A 23,998-nucleotide genomic window follows, 5' to 3' on the forward strand; every position below is an offset into this window, starting at 1 on the left:
TCGCGATACTCGTGACTTAAGTTAAACGTAAAGAAGTAAATCTATTCTTAGCTCAACTTACAGCCAGCGCCCCAACGAACATTGCATGTTTGTCCAATTAAAATAATCATAATTGTGAGATAATACTCAACTCTAGTTTTTACGTAAGCTTCGTGTTTGCAGCGTCTATTTGAATAAGAGACAAAATCATGAAAATTCTTCTACTTTTTCAATAATGTAGGACAAATTAATCAGAATCAAATATTGGTATTTTCAATTCGGATAGACAAAATACTATTATATCACAACAAACTGTAGTTTTACTTCACATGGCACTAGAAAGGGAGCCAAGAGGTAAAAGCAAAAGTTATTCAGAGAGTTTCTAGTAAATGTCGTAATTATTTACGTGTTTGAGATCAGAGTTACAGGGTCATGGCTTTACGTCGTCAATACAGGCTTATGAAACTTGGAGAGATCTGATAGACATCAAGAATAATAACTTTTGTAATAAATAAATAAATAATAATAAATAAAACTTAAGAATTAAGCGGGGCAGAGAATGCAATGCTCTCTGATAGACTTGAATTTTTACCGATCTCCAAACTGCCTGCCAACGCGTGGAGATTATGGGAAATCCCTCTTAAGTTGAGATGGTCCAGCAGAGGACTGTCATAAACTGTTGATGATCATGAATACCTAAAGGACACAAGATTAGACGAGTCTTTGAAGTTCATTAAGCTGAACAATTCGTGTATCTTAGTTTCGAAACAACTGCCATTGAGAAGGGCATTGGTCGCCTCAATGACCCAAATTGGAAGCGAGAGCCTGACAACAATGTAATAAATTCTATTTAAACTAATTACCTAGTCTGTGTTTTGAGAACTTTGTCTTAGCTATAATAAATATATATAAATACTAACTATTATGAAGCGTGATTAGTTAGTTACGATATTGAATTAATATAAAGATAGGTGACAAAAATACCAATTTAATTATTTTTCCTTAAAAACATAATAACATCTCTCACGTCTCGGAATTTAATGGAATGGAATTAAATAAAAACATTTTATTTATTCAATTGGAGGATGGACGCAAATGATCAGACGAATCATTTGATGGCAACTGAATACTAACTGATGGCTACATCGTTTGAAGAAGGAATTACAGTTTCTTTGCCTGTCTTTTTTATGGTATAAGCCGGTAAATGAGCAGACGGATCACCTGATGGTAAGCAATGACCGCCGCGAGGTATTTTATATGATCTACCAACCCGTTGTCCCGGGTTTGTATTATATACAGAATTGTATTGTAGATGAGCATATAGCTCATCTACAATACAATTCGGTAGAAGATCGTAAGTGATCAAAGATCGATCGAGACAGAATAAAAAATCCGAACAAAGTATAAGTCTAAAAATAAATTGATGACAAGATCAGAATTCGGAACTAACTATCACTTATCTCTTGATACCTAACAAGTTTTAGGTAAATCTTCCGATTTTTTTTATCGTAGTAGGTACTGATTCCGGTAACTAAGCAAACTGAATAGCAACCGGCTGATAGTAGACAATAATAAGTACATTTCTACGGTGTGTGACGGTAATCTGAGGTCATCGACTTTATATCTACTGAGCAGATAAACGCAGAAGGTTAGGGCGTACAATGACATTTCTTTTATTATATTTTTAAGGTCTTCTAATGTATCTTTCACACTTGTTTCTTGGTGAATTATCGTGATTTAAATAATAACCATGTGAATGTAAGATTATTAGTTACGTATATTTTCGTAAATTGCTCAATCGCTTTTGATGAATAAATTTTCTACAGAGATATACGATTTTTTTGTTTTAATAAAAGATTTATTAGTTTTTTTTATTTATTGTTTAGACAGGAATTATTAAGATTTTAACAGATGTGGTTGTAAAATACGCGCATGTAACTTTACGCAAAAAAAGTATAAATAAACCAAACTTTAATATTGTTTCTTATCGTAATTCCAGGGTTTCGAACAAATATATATATTTTTTATTAATTTGTATAACTCTTGTAGTTAACATTTAATAAATCCATTTAAATTTGTTTTTTTTTTTAATTGTATTAGCCACCAAAAACAAGTCATGATTTGAAACTAGTTGATTTCCTTGTCAAACAGTTACGTGAGTAAGTCGATAACATGGTGTTAAAACAGAATCACTTAATTTTATATTAATTTTCTGTTTCATTTTATTTCATTTAATCTACATCTTCAGTTTTCAATGTAAGTACTACAACTTACTTAAAACGAATAAAAATAGTTATAAACGTGTAAGTTCTGTGAGGGGTCACAGATAAGATAAAAATGTGTCCATTTATAACGAGAGTGACTTAAATGTTAGTGAAAGCACCAAATGTCATTTACGTAAAGATACTAGAGCCAATTTATATGTCTTTTTGAGACCTATTAAAATAAATTATTGCAAATAATAATAAATTGAGGCTAATTTTGGCTTTTAAATCAGCTGTCTTGAAATACTAAACAGTTTTATAATGATTTTATTTCTATGAATTTTGTATGGAATAATGTGTTATGATATCATCAGATTTTTACTTGAACTATCAGAATTATTTGCCGTAATGTGCACCTCTGCTTACCCCTTCGGGGATAAAAGGCGTAATGTTGCTATCAGAATTATTTTTAGAAAATTATCTAGAAAAATTCCAAAAATAAAGTAGATCATCAAATCTATGAATGAAACTGTATTTTCAAATATTTTATTGTAACTATGGAAAAGTCTAAATAATTTATTTTTGACTGAGGAAACTACTCAATTGATTGTATTAAACATTTTATTAACTTATAGAAACTCGACAGCAGTGGTGACACAGGCCCTTATTATAATATCTACTTAACTATCGAGCCATTAAGAATATTATGTAACTTGCTGATAAACCCTCTACGAATAAACTATTTATTGTATCAAATCTATTTATCATTAATACATTAATTCACGCTCCAATTAAAATTTAATATTAACATTTTAAATTAAGAACTAATTTGATACAGATTATCTCAAGTCTTAGTTGTAATAGATTAACAACTTGTCTCATAGTTATAACTATGTTGTTTAATGTACCTAGTTATATTTTTTTCAAATACTTTTTTTGAGAATTATTTTTTAAATTAGGTAAGTTTTTAACAACTTAAAAAATTATATAAATAGTAATTGCAGCCCATTCTGACAGTTTAAAATATTAGTAACACTTTTTTATTCATATGCTCCAGTACTAGTACAAGAAACATTTAAACAATAATTAATTTGAATATTTAATTATTTAAAACATTTTATTTTATTTTTTATAACTTACTAAACTTTTGATAATCTCTATTTCACTTATTCAACCTTGCATGTAATAGTTGCTAACTCGAGGAGCAATGTACGAACAGAACATAGCTAATAATATTCCAATAAGAATAAAAAACTTACGGGATAGTCCTTGATGTCGAGTTCGACGCACTCAACTTTGTTTGTTGTCGCGATGCCCACACTGCCGGGTGCACAGTATACTTGCTGCACAAACGGGGAGTCCGCCAGCTTCCAGCACAACGCATGCTCCCGACCGCCGCTCCCGATCACCAGAACTTTACCACCAGACATTATTCTACCTTGTTTACTAAAACTTAGCCTATATGTCACGTGTCCAAATTACTAACTATTCACGCAACTTCTAGCTAACATTTACTAGTTAAAGCTAGAATGCGATTTAACTAAATAAAACCAAGACGCAGTTATGTTTAATTAACGAAAAGCATTTATTTTATTTATGAACCACCGTCTTCGACACGCGCAAACTTTTAAATGAATGACGTTGTTGACATTCCGTTTAGTTGTCTCGACAGTCGACAGTCAATGCGAGAGAGAGATGACTAGTGTTGAAAATAAAATATCGATATCGACTTTTAATAATATTATGAAATATTTTGTTATTTTTACCCCACTGTTTCAAATACTGTTATGATTTCTATAATAGACCCCTACTCTTTGCGCGGATGTTAATAAGCCAATTAAGGACTATATAATCTAACAAATTTTTTGGGAAACATTCCAGCAGTAGACTCTCGCGGGCTGGTGATGATTATAATAACACATTAAATTATTGACAATATTTGGTTGAATACTGAACTGTTGACCTACTTTTTATAATTAAAAAAACAAGTATAAAAATCTTGGTCCTGAATTTGTTTTCGAATAATTACGAAGATGTGTCTCCGTATTGTAAAAATGTGAATACCGGGACCGATGTTCAGTTGTATCCGTAATACGTGTTAGTAAAATTATTTCGTTGATTAAAGACAATCTTTGAGTCATGAGTAATGAGTTTTTTGTTACCAACTTTAACCTGCTCATCAGTATAGGTACCAGGTCCCTAGAATACTACTATATTCTACTTGATATAGAGATAATAAGGATGAAAAGGGAACTACTGTATTTTTGCTCACACGCTTAATACGCATTTAAAAATACTTGATAATACGCGATGATTTTCAGTTCAGTTCATCACTAACATTACGTCAGCCTCCGTGCTGTTGTTGGGTAGGTACTTGCTGTTGATACAAATATGTCTTATTCGATATATTTATCAATGTCTCAATTCAAACAAGTGCAAAACGACAGAGGTCGAACTTTTCTGTGATAAAATTACATCATTGAGCTAAAATAATGAACTTAAAACTGAAATATATTAGGGTCGTTACAGCGCGTTTGCTTACCACCAAGTTAGTGCCTGACCCGGTACTGTTAAATGTTATCAACCTAATAGATTATTTGGCATTCTAAAATAGTTTTGGTAGCTAATTATGCGAATTTAAGTTTAAAAAAATCGGTCTTGACGTCATTGGGACAATAAACTCCATTCGTGCATAGTGTCTACGTATTTATATTGAGATTAAAATACATATATCTATTATAAAAAACTTTATTTGCGGTTTGTCTTTTTTCCATAATCTGAATTATAGAATAGCTTTCACCGATTTCAAACAAGGAGTAGGTACTCTTATTATGTTCGCATGATTGTTTTATTTTTTATAAGTTATTTCCATGAACCTGTATATGCTTGTTTACGAAATACGTAAAATGGTTATTTCTAGAAAAACTATTGGTATGGGTATTCTAACCATGTTGAGATGTAGGTACACTGACATCTTAACAAAAATTTAAATAACTTTGTATTACACTCTGAAAGAAATTACTCATCCAGTTAACTACATTATAAATTTACTAAAAAAATATACTTGCATATAAGTTGTATGTCAATAATAATTATTCAAAAGAATAAATATTAAAAAAAATATATTTTTTTTAAATAAATTGTACACCTACTGCAACGTTGATTTTTATTTATTTTTTCCGTATTTTTGGAGGAATGACAAAACGTTCCTTTATACCCAGAATGATAAAAATTTTGTTGATTTAACTTCTAAGGAAAATAAATTTTATGGAATACTGGATTTAAAAATTGAATGAATTTAGTATTATTTATATGTAATCTGTAATAAATTTTATTTTAATTCAATTTATAATTTAGTGGGTAGAAGAAAATAAATTGAAATGACCGAGTGTACGGAACGGTTTGAAAATGGCGATTTAGAATTTATTCGTTCTTGTCATTTTGCTGTGATGCTTGCTCGCTGTATAAAAACTTGTATTTTGTTGCTATAAAATGGCTGACACCGGACTGCGTATGAATTTCGCTGCCCTAAAGCGGGCAGATCCCTACGCTAGAGAAATAATCGACAGTGCTACCCACGTTGCGCTTTATACATTCGAAGAGAACGAATGGGAGAAAACTAACATCGAGGGTGCTTTGTTTGTGTACAGTAGAAATGGTGAACCATACCATAGTTTAGTGATTATGAACAGATTGAGTACGAATAACCTAATCGAACCAGTGTCGAAAGGAATAGAATTACAATTGAAGGAGCCGTTCCTATTGTATCGCAATGCCAAGTGTCGTATTTACGGCATATGGTTTTACGATAAAGACGAGTGCGTTAGAGTTGCTACTAAACTAAATTCTTTGATAAAGGAGTCGCTGAAACCAGTACCTGGTGAGAACATGCCACAGAATCCAGTTTATGGTACATCAACGCCTGCAGCTGCGCCGGTGGACATATTTAGCATGTTGAGTAAGGCCCAGGATGATTTTAACTCGAATAAGGGTTTAGCAGCTAACAAAAGTGATTCAACGCCGTCTCGCGCGCCTGATATGACATCGCAAAGTGTTATGGATTTCTTTGCGAAGGCTGGAAGTGGTGCTGCTGCGGCGCAGATGCCGGCGGTGTCGTCGTTACCTTCGCCGGGCATTTTCGGGCCGCGTCCGACTGACGCGCGGGAGGTGCCCCAGTTGCTGCAGAGGCTCATGAGTAATCCGGCACACTCAGTGGAACATATAGAGAAACAACAACGCTCTGTGACACCGCAAGAGGCCCAAAGTTCTAATGGCAACATGAGCATGGATTCATCAATAAGACAAAATTGTGGGTTCCCGTTAAAGTCCACTCCTATCGACAAACCAAATCAACAAAGGATATCTGGAATGAAGAAGGGGCAGATGGATTCGACTGACACCAATGGTATTATACCACTGGAGAGCGAGTTGAATTTAATGCATATATCATCACCCAAGCCTACGTCTCCGCTAGCTACTTACCTGAATCAATCACAGGACATCAGCCACACGGTAAGCTCTTTTAATGGTAGCAAATTGGAAGAGATTGGAATGTATCCTATGATTGACTCTGTGCCAACTCAGCAGAAACCGGCGTTGATGCCGCCTACGATGTTCACTGCAAGCACTGGTGGAGATGTCCAGCCCTCGCCTGAGCCCCTCACTAGGAACCAGCTTCTTCAAGCTTTCAATTATCTGCTGAAACATGATGCTGATTTTGTGAACAAATTGCATGAGGCTTATGTAAAATCCTTTTCAGAAAAGGCATTCTCTGTGTCATAAAATTCATTCTTTGACAGTGGCTAGCACCGACTGTGTGCATGCACTTCAAATATAAAATGTACAGCCGTAATTTGAATATAAACTGAAACAGTATAAACTGAATCTTCTTAAAAATGTTGTGTAGACCCTCTAGTTTTGTAGTGACTCATTGTTTGGAGTATTTTTAAATAAGTTTTAAACCTTTGACTGTAACCTGTACAGAGAATGAATTTTAGTGACTAATCTGTTAGTTTGGACAGAGGTTGAGAAGGTCCCTTAAGCCGCTATTTGTGATATTTAAATTGGCTCCAGCTTAAGGTTATTCTAAATCTATCAATACATCTGAACAACTGAACCTTCTTTGTTAGTTTTAATAACTAGGAGTTCTTTGCAATATAAAAATATGTACATTTTTGAAAGACAATACTATGAGTACTTTGACAAATACGCTTTTCTAAGAGATATTTTTATTGACTTGATATGCTGCATTGATACTTCCATAATTTTGAAAGAAAATATCTTCTTTTATTGTTAAGGACTGCAAGAATTTGCTATATCTTTACAAGAATTATTCTTACCTGTTAAACAGCATAGGCATCAGATTTTTTAGGTTTTATTGTATGTTAAATGTTTTTATTTCCTGTAAAATTTTGTCAGTAGCTACTAGTAAGATTTGTCTCTATTCTTTTATATCTATTTTTTCAGTAAAATTTTAGTATATGTATTGAATGTTATACAAAACAGAAGACTTTACTATACATTAGATACAGGGGAAATCAAATGATAAAATTGGTTGAAAATATTTTCTTTAAACATGTAAAATTTAGTCATTTGTTTAGGGGAAAAAAATAATTTAATAAGTTATATTTCTCCTAAGAATCAACTTTCTAAGGAAGGTGTGTTGTACCATACACACTGAGAGATATATAAGTTCAATTACCAACAATGGAGCTTTTGGAAAGCTTCCAAGGGGACCTGCCACCTAGCCACCCCTTCAATAAGTCTACATTTCAATTGTGAAATGTTTTGTACTTTGCCAAACTATAAAAATCACCTTAAAATGTTTATGGTCGAATTAAATCGCCGACCACGTGTTTGTAATCTTAAAAAATGATAAGACAAAAAAATGTTGTAACTTTAGGAAACATCTATAAAATTTGAAACCATCTCTGTGCTTGTGCGTCTAATGCTATATGACGATGTTATAATCTGTTGTGTAAGGAATTTGGAGACAGCTACGACTGTTATATGAAGATATTTTTTATTAATTCTCATTACTGTAAGGGAGCAGAATATTTTGACGAAAACTAATTTGGCCTACATAACTTTGATCCTTTACCTTTGATCTTAATTTGATTTTGGCCTACATACCTTTGATCCTGTACCTATAATTAGTTTGATTTTATAAATGCTCCTACTATTGTTTCAATTTCGTAAACGAATGTAGTCCAGGCGGTAATAGTTTTTGACATTTTTTCAGTTAGAAATGTTATCATTAAAAAAATAGTCTCAAATTAAAGGGTTCATCGAAGCAACAATTTCTTTTATTTTTCCTTGCAGACATCCATTTTTCATGACTTTGTGATTTATGGTAGTTTTCTTTCAAATATTATTTATTTCAGTAAATTGAAAGTTCTCCAGTAACAACAAAATCCTTTTATTATAGTTTGGTGTTTACATCTCTACTATTATATTAGCTTTTGAGGCTTACAGCATCCTGTGATACTTTGTGGCTAGTTTTTAACAGCCGCATCTAATGGATTACTTAAACTATTCATAGGACAGGGTTAAGTACCCATTAAATGATAGTACAGCGGTAAGAAATAAAACAAGGAGGAAATAAAACAGATAATCTTTGTTGAAATCGATTTAATATTTCTATATTACAAATCGCTTTTGAACTTTGAACAACCAGTTGAGACCGCAATATTATGGTTTAATATTTTTAATTCGCCAATACTGGCGTGTCCATGTTTCTATATAGAATAGACAGTACACGTTTTATCAAATTTCACTGCCGTATTTAAATATTTTAACCACATCACCATTTAGAAGTATTAAGTACTTCGCTTTTGAATTATTTAATATACACACACATGTAGCTTTACAATGGAAATTCTATTACAAGCATTTCATATAAAAAAATGATTACTTTTGCTATAACAATTTGACACCACATTAAATTCTAAATAGTGAAAAATACTTCTGAAATACTGTTCGTTATAATGGCACAATAGTTTAAAATATTTAAAAACGACTTTAGATTCATATTTCATATGTTCCGTTACAATTTTACATGGAAATTCCTATGATTGGTTGTATCGTGTCCTTGCGCCTTCGCCATTTCGGTATTTACAAATAAAGGATGATTGGGAATATTTTTAGAAAAAATAACACTTAATTTTGGATTGTATTCGATAGTTATAAATTGTGCTATGTGTTTGTGAATACAATAACTCAGGTAGCTTCAATATTTCAAATGTTTTGTATGAGTTACTTTATCATTTCTTTTACTGTCATTGATTTCTTGATCGGTGCATGTGCGTGTCTGTGAAATACTATTGAAATAAGCATCTTATAATATTCAGTAGTGTTTGCTGGATACATTTATATGAGTGCAAGTGCTTTATAATTATTTTCCGTAAATGGTAACTTAGTCTCGTCATTGTTAGATCTCATTTTCATACAAAACATTTGAATCATCTCTCACTGGGTTGTCAACAGAAAATTACATTTTTTAATCTCACTGTAAAACGAATCACCCTGTGGATTTTAAAATGGATCTATGATATGCTACACATAAAGTATATTATGTACATGAAAAAAATTGCATTAAATGGCCCTGTTTCGGGCACACTAGTTATTACAAACTTAATTAACAATATCTTGATAAGATTTAAGTAATTTGTTGAGGCCGAGATGTATGTTGGGGAGTCACGTGGTCTATGAACACGTGGTTATGACTTTACGTCCACAAATTCATTATTTCTGTTGCCAGTTACAACTGTGTCACAATATTCTAAGGATTAGTTTTCTAGGTAAAACTATGACTGTTTTTCTGTTATAGTATCTCTAAAGTCCTGATCTTTAAAATATTACGACAGTCGTCGGTAACTCCGCAAAGACGTGTCTCCCTCATACACAAGTTGCCGGCGCGGCGAAACCTTTTAAAACTTGATAACACCCGTTCTAATATTACACAATTATTGAATAATCAACCTTATAAACTAAAATAAGGTATAGCTGATCAACCAATATACCGTTTAAACGCATCACGATTCTAGACAAAGTATGATAATTTAGTAAACAGTCCGTTTTCAGGGCTACTGTGATTTTTGCAAAAACAAACAAAAAAAGTCAAAATACAAAATTCATTATTTTTAATTTATCGTCTCATCTGAAGTTGTTTACCTTGCGTATATAGGCGTGAACCATTTGAATATTTTACAGTATTTTTTTTAATAAAAGTGAAAAATCTTTTACTAACTTTTACTGTTTACAAATAAGTTTTTGCAAAAACACACCACCATTAAATGAGTCCTAACAGATTTTCATATTTTTTTAATGACTAAAAACTATTTTATCTCAACTATTTGGTTTAAAAAGAAGATTTATTTCTATATAGAAACAATTCGATATAAACTAATCATTATACACGATTTAATGGGATTAAACTAAGACTTGCCGAGTCTCGACGTAGATATAACATGTTTTAAAACTCTAATAATCTTATTCATAAACAATCCATCACTATTAAAACTATAGAAAGTTTTGGCCTTTCAAATTATTTTTTAAGAATATGCCAAAACATTCTATAATTGAAACAGTTTCAAATTATTCACGAACAAGACTGAAACATTCGCTTTCTTAATTCGCTTCACAAAGTCACTTGGAAAAGCCAGTTTGAAAATACAAAACAAAAATTTGGAGTATTCAGTCACCAGAAGTATAATACAAGAAAACCAGAAGGCCTAGTGCGAATTTGTTTGACATTAACGCGGCACATTTATGACGTTCATGTCTCTGATTGGCTAGCTCTAATTAACCAACCAATCAAAAGGCTAGACGCAGTAACGTTGACGCAAAAACAAAACTAGCACTAGGCCCTCAGCAAAATGAAATTTACCGCCGCACTCAGAGTCATTTAATGGTTACTTAAGCCAGTCCTTAGCAATTGTTTTTGGAACAAAATTGTTACTAAGGAATAGTTTAAGTAATCATTAAATGTCTCTGAGTATAGCAATTAGAGTACTTTATGAAGCGTTTTAACGAAAAACCGAAAAAATATCAATCGTAAATGATTCGGCATACATTTGTACCTGATAGTTTATGTACCACTATCCTATTGTCATTAGAGGTTCACAGCACGTGTGACTTACAAAGACTTAGGGCGCGTCACACTGCACCGAGTTAGACGTCGGTGTAACCGCGCCTTTAGTGATTTGCCGATTTTTAAATTAATAATTATTGTTTAGAATATTCTTGTTTCTCTTTTAAACTACGCTTTACTTTAGTAAACTACCTTAATCTGACAAGATTTTGAATAAAATATTAACCTTATTGTTTTGCAATAAAGTTTAAATTTATTTCAATAATTTTGATGTTAAGGTTAGTTTGCCGTATTGGGGTTAAACTGCACATTATATGGACACATTTAGAAGTATTATACAGCTAAGTATCTTCCATATAAAATGCACATAAAGCGTAGTTTTCAAGCATTTTTGCTTCAAACAATCTATTAATTATTATTATTCTCGGAGAATATTGCCAATGATCTGTTCAGTTGCAAAATGAAATCAAAATCAATAGATTTAAAGTTGACAGTTGAACCTCGGCGTTCATAAAGGCGTTATCGGTAAAGATAGAACTAAAACTAGGAGATCAACGTTGCGCGTTCAAAAATAGGCAAATCACGCAAGACTGTCCATTAAAAATTATAATATTTACATACATTTGTAATTTCACTGGAAGATTATTAAAATTATTTGTACCAATATTATCCTAATACGAAGAAAATGGCAAATATCTTAATAAAAACACATATAATCTTAAAGAATTCCTTTGTTATTAATTTTATATTTGTATTGAAGTACAATAATTCATAGACGAATAAACAATTGGTACAAATAATTTAGAAAGGTTACTGTTTGAGCAAATCACCTCGTTTTTGTTGCCAAGTAAAAATTTACTTCTATGTTTTTTAATCTGGCAACATCAGATTTTGCGGTGCAGTCAGTAATATGAAGTAGAGAAGTAATTTTTACTTTGAAATTTACAAAAACGAGGGGAAAAAGAAAAGAAAAATGGTTCACAATCGCAAGCTTTGATTTTGGTGGGCAGTACGTTTCATAGAATTAAGAGATATGACCGTAATTGATAAATTATGTGCGACCTTGAATATGTACACTATATTAGTTGTTTATAAGGTTGATTTTCCTTCAAATAAGAACTACCATAATAATGGTCACTAAATTCGGTTTAAAGATCTCCGGTACCAAATTATGGCCATATCTTTTAAAACCTTTTTATAATTCTAAAAAAAGATATGATTTTATTTCAGGGCTGTCAAGAAATATGAATGAATAAAGACTTTGGAAGATATTACATATCAGTGCTGTTTATTTCACTAAAATATTTGATCTAAATGTTAAACCCTACATTTTACCTAGTGACAGTCCTAGACAACTGATTAAAAACGTGACCGTCAACATGAGTAAATGTTTTAGAACAATTTCATTATAAATCAACAGAAAATCTTATCAAAATTCACAACACAATTTTTATTATAACAGCAGTCATGCAATTTTAAGTATACACCTCCTACGAACATTTTATATAACATAATTTCCCTTTTTTTAAACTGGTCAAGATTTCGAGACAGCCCCTACAAGTGCAACAATGACGCCCTAACGTTCACCCGTCTCACATATTGCTATACTAGCGAGAGAGACAGAAATAACGATAGATTGTGTGGCCCCACTGTAAGCAGAGGCGTAACAATATTACTTCTACCTATCCCCGACTTTCGATAACAATTTTGAAGGCAATCAAATGTATAAGGCAAGTTACGAAGCTTATCAAATCATATTTCATACGAAATATTGCAGTTTTCAAGAATTTCAAGCTACACGTTCTAGGGCGACTGTTTTAATTCGTGTCATCAAAGGCGGATACAATGAACACATCAAGATTAGGTACCAATTGTTTAATAATATATTTGGAACCTAAGAGAGACTCGAGTCAATTCATGTTTCAAAATAAATAAATGTCATGGAAAAACTCAATGGAAATCGTTAATACGAAAATTAGATAATTAGACTTGTAATTCATATTTAAGTAGCTAAAGTAACTGGGAAATTGTTTTGTAGTGAGGGTAAAACGCTACTGAAGCTCAATTTAGGAACATCTAAACATTTCCTACCGCTCGCAGTGAGACCCCACCCTCATTCTTGCACTTACATGTTCATAATAACACAAAAAGCGTTTTAAAAACGCTTCCGCCCTACTTATGTAGGTAACTTACCAACATACACATTTTGTGTGTACATTGCACCGGATAATCACTTTTATTTACGTAAAAACAAAACTTAAAAAAAAATATTCAACTATATTAAATCTATATGAATAGAAGCTGAACCGCCTAACGAGTGACAAAATAATAAATAAGTTCAGGAGGCCTGTGGCGTCCATTATTTGTACAAAAGCCGGTATTTTATCTGAAAATAATTGAAGAAAAAATTGTTTCAGTACACATGTATAAAATAAAATAATATTCAAGTGCAAGAATGCATTCAAAATATATAACTTCTGACAGATATACTTTTTTTATTGGGACAAGCCCGCTACAACCTCCCAAAACTGCTGCAATTCCTGTAAACCAGAATCTACAGTAGCTACAACCATGAAAACACCGGAACACTGAAGTCCGACGCATGCCAGGGACATGAATAACTGTTTTAGATCCCGCAATGATATAAATCAGAAGATATCATTAGAGAAGAAAAAAACGATAGTTCTACTTGACAGATACACTGTGTAATATTTGAAGCTAAATAAACATAATCCTATTTCATAGAAATTAATTAGTTATCTCTAATCAAATCAATGCTAGTTTTTACCAATCTTTAAACCAAAATTACTTTTAGAGCACAATTATATCAAAATTCAGTACTTTTATGGAACAAAGACATACAAAAAACTCACAGGACAGTGCACTACCAAAGGCGGTGCAGATGTAGGTTGCGCGAGAGCACGGAGCGCACGTCGTGCGTGAAGCGGAGCGCGTCCAGCACTGGCAGCAAGTTCAGCAGTGCCACGTCTAGCGGGTCCGAGAACCACGACTTTATTGGGATCGCGTTGTCTGTGGATGTTGAGATACATACATTAAAATCAATACTATACACTTGTTTGTAGTTATTTAGCTGTATTATTTTTTTCATTGATAACCATTTGGTTATTTGGTAGGGATACTTAGACGATTTCGACTGAATGAAATGAAATCAATATATTTTTTTTCGTAAATAGGCTACAAAGAGCACAAAATTATTATATAAAGAAAATCTAGATGAGGTCGGAATTTCCTGACTGATTACTCTGAGAAGAAATACCGAAAAATCAGAGGTCATTGTCGTTTCCCCTTCTCTACCTTTGCCTTCTTAGGCAGACATTGGCAGATTGATTCCCTTAAAAGATTAGCAATGCACTTGTAACTCCTCTGATGTTGCGGGTGTCCATGGGCTACGCTGATAACCTATCGCTAGGTGATCTGTTTGCCCGTTTGTTCCCATTCTTCCCATTTAGCTTCCAAAGTACAATTAGGGTGATACACAATTATTCTTACCTGGAAAGTCCCGGTACGCGCCCGGTGAGTTGTCCAATATAAACACCCTGTTTAGGTCGTCACATATGGACGACAAATTCTTTGTGTAGGAACCGTTTTCTGCTGTGCAGTGCTGTCTGTGGAACAATAGAACAAAATAATTAAAATCAATTTCTTTTTTGACAACACAAAAGTAGAACTAGAAGAAGACCCTTGTTTTAATTTTTTTTTAACAAAGATTTGTCTCCCTCTCTATATTGGATTTTCTTATGGTTATGAACTTTAAATAACGTGAATAGATTTTGAGACTACATTTGGAACCACCGAATATTAGTTTTCATGGCTGTCAACGAGAAATGAATCGACGAGACGCATTTCTTTCGAATTTACGAGCATCAAGTTACATCTGCAAGTGATATTTACCTATAGAACCGCCGCCGCAGTATTCCTCTCCCGTTGTCGAGTTTGTCGGCGACAGCGGCTCCGTAGATCTCCATCGACGCTGTGAACACCACCAGCTCGTACCATTGTGATACCTGAAAATTGCAATGAGTTAGTTAGCGGAGGGGTTCAAATAATAAAGAAAATTTTCTTTTCTATAGGGACTCTTCTGAGTTAGGAATTAAGTGATTATGAGCCCCGTGTTTTAAGGTGCGAGTCTATAATTGTAAAATAATTACACTGAGAAATTTGGCTCAAAATGAGAAGTGAAAGCGGGATCTTTGCTGTTTTTTTCTATAAGTAGATAGAGCATAAATTATATTACAGCTAATTTTCCTAACATTTTACATAAAGAATCATATGTAACATAATATTCAGTCACGACATACTATGAAGAATGTTATGACATTACAAAACGACACATTGACACATTTTATAAATAGCACCTAAGCAAAAAAAAGATGTAAATAACTTAAATTGATAATAATTTTATAAAACCAATGTTATTGATAAATTTGTCCTTCACATAACGCCAAAATTGGCTTACGTAGTAATCTTGAGATAACGTACGATAACACAATTATATCATTAAATCTTCGCATTAAAATAATTCATACTAATGTACGCAATAATTTGCACAATTTTATATGAGGAATACACGTGCTGGACCAGTTTGAAGAATCAAGTTTATTGCATAATTACATCTGAAGGAAACAATCAGGAAGTTGGCAATGAAGATTCAAGATAGCACAGCTAGATATTATTCGTGCAATGACATCGTTTGGTGTCATCTTCAAAGAACATGTGTGGTCGAATATTTATTACAAAACTAGCTGAACCGGCAAACTTCGTACCGCCTCAAATATTTTTTTTCTCACCTTATAAACGTTTCTTGGACTTCCACAAATAATTCAAGACCAAAATTTGCCAAATCGGTCCAACCGTTCTCGAGTTTTAGCGAGATAAACGAACAGCAATTGATTTTTATATTTTTTGTATATAAGATAAAAAGTAGCATTCCTGGCAAGACAGCTGAAACTTGGATATTAGGCACGGACGTGTGGCTCATTAAAAAAAGAAAACTTCAGAAACACATTATAATAGGGATCGTAGTACGTTCAGTTTTAAACTTTATTTTATGGTACTTAAGTGCATAATTTGTAAGGCAAGTAAGCATTACTAATCCATAGCTAAAAACTGGTACAGAGAAAACGATAGCGAAATCCACGAAGTCGTTTGATTTGCCTCACCAAGGTGAAGTCCAATAAACGATATTTCGAAGGGCATACAAGTAATCAGCTGATGGTTCTTTTCAATATAAAAACCTTGGAAAGAACCTGAACAATTAGTACGAAAGCTGACTTTGCAACAATCAATTTCCTGATATACGGACAAACTTGATCATTCAAGGCGTTGTATTTAATCCCCGACCTTTCTTAATGACGTGTTCAACAATTATCAATACGGTCGACTCTCGTTAATTTGAAATTCGAGGGACTGCTGAAATATTTCGAATTACCGAATGTTCAAATTAACGAATGCTCCGATATTTCAATTTGCGAGAGTTTTAACACATTGAACGCCGTGGTGGTCACCGGTGACCGACGTTAGTGGAGGATTTGCCTTCAACAGTTTTCTATTGGCAGTCAAAGACTTAACGCCAATGAATTCGAATTAACGAGTCATTTGGTTATGTAGACATTTTTGTTCGAATTAACGCGTGCACAAAAATTTATTGATTTAGTTTGAAATATAAAGAGATTTTCTAGGGACCTCGTTATAATTACCGAGAGGTTCGAATTATCAAGGTTTGAATAGGGATGATGACGGGGTATGAAAATTAAAATATTAATTAGTCCGTCGGTTAGGTAATGAAAAAATATTAGACGCTTTTTTTTCTGTCATCTAAGTTAACAATCTTACGACAAAACGAATCAAAGTTTAGGAGTGGGAGCAAATACGTCATTTCTACGTATAAAACGTTCCTAGAAGTGACGTCACGCGATATTTCATAGAAAGTATTTGTTGTGCTTCGAAAGTTAATACTTTAACATAATCTACAAGACGGACATTAAAATAAAAATTAGTCTTTTATTATCGAGAATCGACTGTATTATGTGGTTATGATAAAATTCAGGAATAAAACCAAGCATAGTCGCAGGACAAACTAGATAGAAACATGTGGTTACCATGCGTCACATGTGGTTAGTATTGGACGGGTTTGTTTATAATACATAGCTACAATAATGTATAACAGGTGCATATATTTACGTTCGTCCTTCCTTAATACAAAGGAAGCTTGGATTGCGAACAATGTATGGGGTATAAATGCATACGTGACTCACTGATTTCATTTCAAAGTTTATTGCACTATTATACGAGTATGTAAACTTTCTTCGGCGTGTTTGGTATACCAGTGTAAAAAAATATTCCAGTCGAATTGAGAACTTAGCGGAGGATTTGCCCCTTTTGGGAAGTCAGAAAAAAAAAGCGTAGACAATCAGGAACGATCTTGATAATTTTTGTCTAGCTTTCCGATAAATTTCTTTTGAGAAAAAAAAATTAAATATCTAACGGGAAAAGCTCTATTACTCTTCATCATAAGCAGCGTGCACAGACGCGGCGACGTCGCGTGATGAAGACTCCCTCTGTGACTCGAAACTAGTAGAGCTCTTTCTCCAGACATTTACGTGTGTAAACCGTGATTTTTAGTTAATTTAGTATGTCCCACGATTTGGACCCATCGTAACTTTAAACGTAGTCCAACCAAACAGTACTTCAAGACCAAAAAAAAATTATAACATAAATAAAAGTACTGTGACCGAGAGGGTCCGTAATTGTGACTTAATATCGTATTTCCATTACTTGTGTAGATTATAGATGCAATAAATACTTGATTACTTACTATGTCCAAAAAGTAATCGACATGCGGCCTTTTATGCACGAAGAATCTGACAGGATGCTTGTCTATCGTAACTTTGAGCACGAAGTCTGGTGGTGTGCCGGGTTTCACAGTCGGCCGCAGCATCGCGTCGTGGTGTGAATGGATCAGCGTCTCGTCTAAATCTAGTACCAGCATTTTTCTTTTTACTAGACCTGGAAAAATAACGATTAAGTTTCAGACAAGTGGTTAGCAAGTATCCTGGATATGAAGAGATGAAGATTGCTCTTTTGATGTGCTTGACATTTTTCATAATTTCGTTACATCATTTAATTACATCGAACGAACTGGCGTACTCTAGCGACATTTAAACTATACTTAAATTATTTCTTTGTAACAATTTTGTTCCGAAAACAATTTAGCAGGTTTACCGGGATCTGGCTCAAAAATCTGGAGTAGGAACGGGGTGGTTTTTTTTTTAGTCAGTAAGAGTCTGACTTCTAGCCTCACCCCAGGCGGAAGAAGTCATTGTATGATTTACCCCTCTAAAAAAAGGATTATCAACTAATTATAATCGCAAGTCATAAACTCAGTTCGGTGGGCGGCGCTTCAGCATACCGTACTAAATTCTCCTCGGGCCTTTACCCACCAAATTACACCAATGTTATAAAGGCCAAACAAACAGCCACGTTGCACGCAACAAATATTTCTATGGCTTACTAGTAGGTGTCGAGTCTACGTGTTTGTGTGTAAAATTCGTTCACATGACGTAAGTAAACAGGAAACCTTACAAGTATGAATGTAGCTTTTTTTAAACGATGTATTTTGGATAGGTAAGGTAAGAAACTGGTGAAGTATTTTTGTTATTCATTTTCAGGAAATGTAGTCTGATTTGTACTGAAGTTAGCAATGACTTGGAAGGAGATAGGACGTAGCCGAATATTAGCACTGAATATGATCCCTTGTTCGGAAGATTAACACCAGTTTTGGTCACAAAACAGAAGTTATATTACTCTTAAAGGATTGCATTTGCTGACAACTGGGTATATAAACCTATCAGAGTTAAATCACAGGGAAATACAAGTCATTGAACATAGAACCTTAGACTTTGAGAGCTAAAAATAAAATAAGTTATTATTATTATTTAAAGTTTCAGACTAAAGCACTTATAATATTTTTTGTAAACTAAGCGAGAGTGCTCTGACGGCGGCCCTTATGTTACGAAAATCTTAAGACGTCGTGTCGTTGGGGGAGGGACAGTTGGACCCAGATTAAATTATTTAAGGGCGGCCTGGGGTGAAAAAGGGTCGTGGTTTTGATGAGATGCCTTTTCCATAAGGAAAAATAGTCCCGAATGTTTACGTTTGCTGTTTTTACTTTTTACCCGATTGCCAAAAGGGTTCTGGTTTTTTACCAGATTGTATGAAGAGTTTTATTTTTAAAATAAATGGTTATGAGTATATGACGCGTAGGTATAATCTTCAAAAAGGAACGTAAGTGTTTAGTTATTGTAATAGAGGATGATTCTACAGGATACAACATAAATAATACTTTACACAGTAATCGAGATGTGCTGTGGATCAGACTAACAAAACCGCAGTCTATTTGGGCAATACCATTATACACTATCAAGACACAGTGCAGTCTGTTTGACTCCAGAGAGATAAACAAGCTGATAGATCAAAAAGATAATAAAGTGGCATGTACAACACCACAACTGTTTGATTTTAACGCAATAGAAGATAATGATGTTTACACAACAAAGTGCAGTGTACACATAACACATAGATAACACGTGTTTTTATATTTTTAGGTGTTAAAATTATGCAACTACTAAGTAATTCAATGTCGGAGAACATCTATGTTTGTTCTTGTAAGATAATGATATAGAATTTTGCCTTTATATGTACACTAGCGGCTTCACCTCTGTTTTTGTGTAGTTCCAGACCATAATCGAAGTAGGATGTAGAAAGAAATTGTATTAAAATTCGGCTCTTAGAAAAAACAAAGGCTAGCCTAAATAAACTTGAAATGTGTGTCGCCAAATATGCAGAAAATAAAGAAGTGATACATAGTACATTGATTGTATGGTACTGAAAACAAAATATATTACACAATACAATACATACTGTAATGTTTCATTTTTTCTCATTAAAGTTAGTTAAAAATAGTTATTAACATTTTCATCACCATGTTTTATTAAGTATTGTATTGATGATAAATAATGCTGCCAGTTTCAAATTAAGTGCATACAACTTTAATATTGTATTTTAACTTTCGTGAGACATACAATATTATTGTGTTTTTCGTAACTGTTTAGAGAGGAAATCGACTAGTTTCAAGCCATTCTTCAGACTATATACATACTTCACCAAAATAATGTTTTTACGTAGTTATTACTTCTTTTGGCAAAAATTTAAATGAACAAGATAATAATTTACAATGTAATAATTAGTATATCAATCTTGCAACTAATGATGACATTAACAAACTGATAGTGATATGAAAGTTGTCCAATTTTAGATCATTAATGGTGGTACCAAAAATAATATTTTTAATAGATAAATAACTTGATTTCCTCAATTTGCATATTTGAGTTTACTATACTTCCTATATATCAGCTATACTATCATTAGTTATTATATAAATTCGGTTATAATAAGACTAGAAAAATTATTTCATTTGATTGGAATATAATAACAAATTATAATCTTTTGTTTTTTGTTTTCAAAAAACATCAAACAGATAACCATTTAACTATGTGATTTGATAGTATTGATTTCTATGGATAAGCTTACTATTTCAGGAAGAAACAACTAACTATTAATAATCTCATAAAAAAATATATAACAATTTATAATTAGTCACCCCATAACAACCATGTGTATAGTTGTATTAAACTTCATCTTAAAAACTACAGCTGTTTAGGTGCCTTAGATAAAAAAATATTCAAATTGTATGACGGCAACCGCTATCTTATAATAATAATATTACTTGTATAACAAAATGTATGTTAAAAAACTTAATCTGCTTGCTCAGAATGACTCATCTTTTTTTTTGTCAACTTTGCTTGACTGTTACTAGTTTAGAATCAAGGATTAAAGTGCAAACTTAAGGATTGTTTTATACATACATATTAAACTGCTTTACTCAGAGTAATTTAATGATTACTTAAACTATTCCTTAGTAACAATTTTGTTCCGAAAGCAATTGCTAAGGACTGGGTTAAATAACCATTAAATGATAAAGTGCAGTAGTACAGTAACAAATAGAAATCTGTGTGCCATTCATGGATTCACGGATTGATATTGAGCCAACAGTTAGATAGGGATGACAAAATGAGATAGATTTCTTTGGTATGAATATGAACATAGATCTGAGTAAGACACAGTGTACTGTTTGTGTCTCAAAATTATACTGACAGTCATGAGGTTAATAAATTATTCTACATAAATATTCTAAAATCCTTACTTCTTTTCCTTCAATCATATTCATGAGTCTAGTTACAATAACTAGGTATTTGTTTTTTAAGTAAGACTTTAAAATTATATTGCTTATATACACATATGAAAGTATGTAATGACAATAAAACAAATGTTGCTATGGGTTTTTTATAAAGAATAAATAATGCTATATTTCATTTCATGTACCATTAAAGTTGCAGATAGGTAGACTTATGCCATTGTTATAACTATTGTATGTTTTTAGTAATGTAGAAATAAGGTTTTTTTTTTTTTTTTTTTTTTTTGAGGGGGGAAAATCATCCAATGACTTCTCCCGCCTTGGGTGAGGCGGGAGGGAGTGTCAGACTCTTACTGACTAAAAACCACCCCGTTCCTTCTCCTGCTTTGAGCCGGAGCCCCGGTAACCTTTTACGTTGTCCGCAGCTCCGGATCAGGCATCAGCCCTACTGGGCCCCATCTGTGGTGGTCTGGCTCTTTGAGGCGCGCGCGGAACGCGACGCGCCGTACGGGTCTGGTTCTGGTCGGGCGGCGAGCTACCCTTGCTCGCCGTCCGCAGACCCGCACTTACGGTGGCCGGAGATCGTCACGCGATTCCCGACGCCCGGAGTGTCTTCTGCGGCGGCTGGGGCGTGAGGAGGATCGTTCCTCACGCGCTCCGCCTCCTCCTTAGCTAGCATGACTGCTTCGCAGAAGGAGGAGACGGCGTCCCATTCCCTCTCGCTCCGCATCATGGCCTGAACCAAAGCCGGACGCGAGAGGTCACCGTCGCCGATCACATCCCTAAGGACACGGCGGTGCTCAGCCCATGCAGGGCACACCGCTACTGTATGCTCCACCGTGTCCTCCGGGTGATCCACGCAATGCCGACACCCGGGCGTTTCCTCCCGCCGAATCCGAAACAGGAACCTACCGAAACTTCCGTGTCCGGTAAGCACCTGCGTCAGGCGGTAGGTGAGGACGCCGTGAATGTAGAAATAAGGTTAAAAATTTTAATATAACATTACAATGAGTAGTTTTGCTATATATGAATAAATTAACATTTTTATCCTATAACTAGTGATTATATTAAATTTTTGTGAAAGAAAGAGTTTAGAATAACAAATTTATAATGAAGATGTTTAAATTTGATTTGTAGGTTGGGTTTCTTAGTTATGTGGATTTACCAAATACATCACATAACCTATGAATATGTGAATATGCAAAATAAAATTACTTTAAACAGAGTAAAAAGCCATCTACAGATCATATTGATATTAAAATCAACTAGCGTGTAGCAAAATTTACAAAATTTTATTTGAGACTTGTCAAAAGCCTCAAAATTTGTCTTACAAATAACTACCACTAATTTGACAAAAACAATTATCATTCTTTGAGTATAACTTAGGCATATCAACACTTTTTTACGATAATATACAGACTAAGCAAGGAGATATTAACTACATACAGGTGATGTTGATTTCGCACTTCATTGAAAGCGCTCAGCTCTCAGCTAGACATAATTTAGTAGTTTCTGAATAATTAAAGAATTCTTTAATATTATGTACTCCTAGTATTTATAAAAGGTGTGAGAATTATGAAATTTTAAGATAATGTATTGACTTATGTGTGGAAAGACTAATCAGGTATTGTATATGATGTTCATTGTGAACATTAAACTTATACATATTATGAAAAAGGTAGTCTTGTTTACATTTTCTATTATAATTATTCTAAATTAGACAGGATGGGAAATTAATGATAATATTTACATATTTGTGATAACTGCGATGGTCGCAAATCATACGATATATCGTTTTAATATTAAGCGATAAAAAAAGATAGTAAATACTCACTCAGCCTGTGTCTAGATACGGGCGAAAGCGGATACATCTCATATTTGACGGATTGATATTGAGCCAACTGAAAACCAAATGCCACGTGAGATTTTTATGCTCCTGCGTTTAATCATAATATTACACAACAAGGCACACATTTTTATTTATATTTACCGCTCGATATTGCTTCTTAAACATATAACAAAAACAACTCCATACTTTTGATGCGAGCAGCATGAACGCGCGAAGGCCCATTTGCAACCGTTTCAGCATTTGAATAGTTTATAAAAAGGTCACTAATATACAAATAAGCTTATTTTTAAACGACAGCGTTTCAAACGAGATCATTGACGGCGTAATTCAAAACAAATTCAATAAAATCAACTGCCGAAAACATCTAACCCGCCATGACATAATCGACCCAATTCGCATGCCATAAACTAAACAGACTTTTCCTTTCAAATTTGTCTATGCTGAGTAGTGAAGTGCCGTTCAGAACTTTACCGATATTTACGGTAAAAATGTTTGGATTCTGGTTTTAATTGATACTAATAAATATATAAATATTTTGTGGTGTTTTGTGCAGGAATCGAACCTGCGACACGACTCAGGTGCTTAGCCACCAACTGTGCAGT

The 23,998-nt window shown here is 33.5% G+C and overlaps 3 protein-coding genes across 6 annotated transcripts in view; 1 reads left to right on the forward strand and 2 right to left on the reverse strand.

Annotated features, from left to right (window-relative positions):
- Positions 1–3,843, reverse strand: part of LOC118268814 (trifunctional purine biosynthetic protein adenosine-3) — a 29,943-nt gene extending 26,100 nt beyond the window's left edge. For 2 of the 3 annotated variants that reach the window (XM_050703844.1, XM_050703843.1), the window contains exon 1: positions 3,443–3,832. In XM_050703844.1, the coding sequence (XP_050559801.1) occupies positions 3,443–3,613 (171 nt within the window). In that variant the 5' untranslated portion in view covers positions 3,614–3,832. Of the gene's footprint in view, positions 1–3,442 lie in introns of all 3 variants that reach the window. The other variant, XM_035583491.2, reaches the window with a different exon arrangement.
- A 1,744-nt stretch (positions 3,844–5,587) lies between these two features.
- LOC118269459 (mRNA-decapping enzyme 1A) lies at positions 5,588–8,482 on the forward strand. Of its 2 annotated transcripts, none has more exons than XM_035584578.2 (2): positions 5,588–6,695; positions 6,768–8,482. In XM_035584578.2, exons 1-2 carry the CDS (start codon positions 5,676–5,678, stop codon positions 6,963–6,965), a joined length of 1,218 nt encoding a protein of 405 aa, XP_035440471.1. In that variant the 5' UTR covers positions 5,588–5,675; the 3' UTR covers positions 6,966–8,482. The 2 variants fall into 2 exon arrangements, with proteins under 2 accessions (XP_035440471.1, XP_035440472.1); XM_035584579.2 differs by having other exon boundaries at positions 6,771–8,482.
- A 314-nt stretch (positions 8,483–8,796) lies between these two features.
- LOC118269461 (CTD nuclear envelope phosphatase 1 homolog) lies at positions 8,797–23,810 on the reverse strand. Its single transcript, XM_035584580.2, has 7 exons — positions 23,538–23,810; positions 23,382–23,448; positions 18,110–18,300; positions 15,187–15,299; positions 14,785–14,900; positions 14,148–14,304; positions 8,797–13,660 (listed from the first exon to the last, which is right to left on the reverse strand). The coding sequence occupies exons 1-6, from the start codon at positions 23,634–23,636 to the stop codon at positions 14,159–14,161; spliced, it is 732 nt and encodes a 243-aa protein (XP_035440473.1). The 5' UTR covers positions 23,637–23,810; the 3' UTR covers positions 8,797–13,660; positions 14,148–14,158.
- Positions 23,811–23,998: the final 188 nt, after the last annotated feature.

Source organism: Spodoptera frugiperda, chromosome 2 (genome assembly GCF_023101765.2).
Source record: "Spodoptera frugiperda isolate SF20-4 chromosome 2, AGI-APGP_CSIRO_Sfru_2.0, whole genome shotgun sequence".
In the NCBI taxonomy this organism is placed as follows: Eukaryota; Metazoa; Arthropoda; class Insecta; order Lepidoptera; family Noctuidae; genus Spodoptera; species Spodoptera frugiperda.

What these genes read in the sequence shown, in the direction of transcription:
- LOC118269459 (XM_035584578.2), top strand. Translation starts at nt 5,676, where the DNA reads ATGGCTGACACCGGACTGCGTATGAATTTCGCTGCCCTAAAGCGGGCA. An exon ending in CACAGGACATCAGCCACACG is followed by an intron (nt 6,696 to 6,767) that starts GTAAGCTCTTTT and finishes GTGCCAACTCAG; the next exon opens with CAGAAACCGGCGTTGATGCC.
- LOC118269461 (XM_035584580.2), bottom strand. Translation starts at nt 23,636, where the DNA reads ATGCTGAAACGGTTGCAAATGGGCCTTCGCGCGTTCATGCTGCTCGCA. An exon ending in TTAAGAAGCAATATCGAGCG is followed by an intron (nt 23,449 to 23,537) that starts GTAAATATAAAT and finishes TTTGGTTTTCAG; the next exon opens with TTGGCTCAATATCAATCCGT. An exon ending in TCGATTACTTTTTGGACATA is followed by an intron (nt 15,300 to 18,109) that starts GTAAGTAATCAA and finishes TGCAATTTTCAG; the next exon opens with GTATCACAATGGTACGAGCT.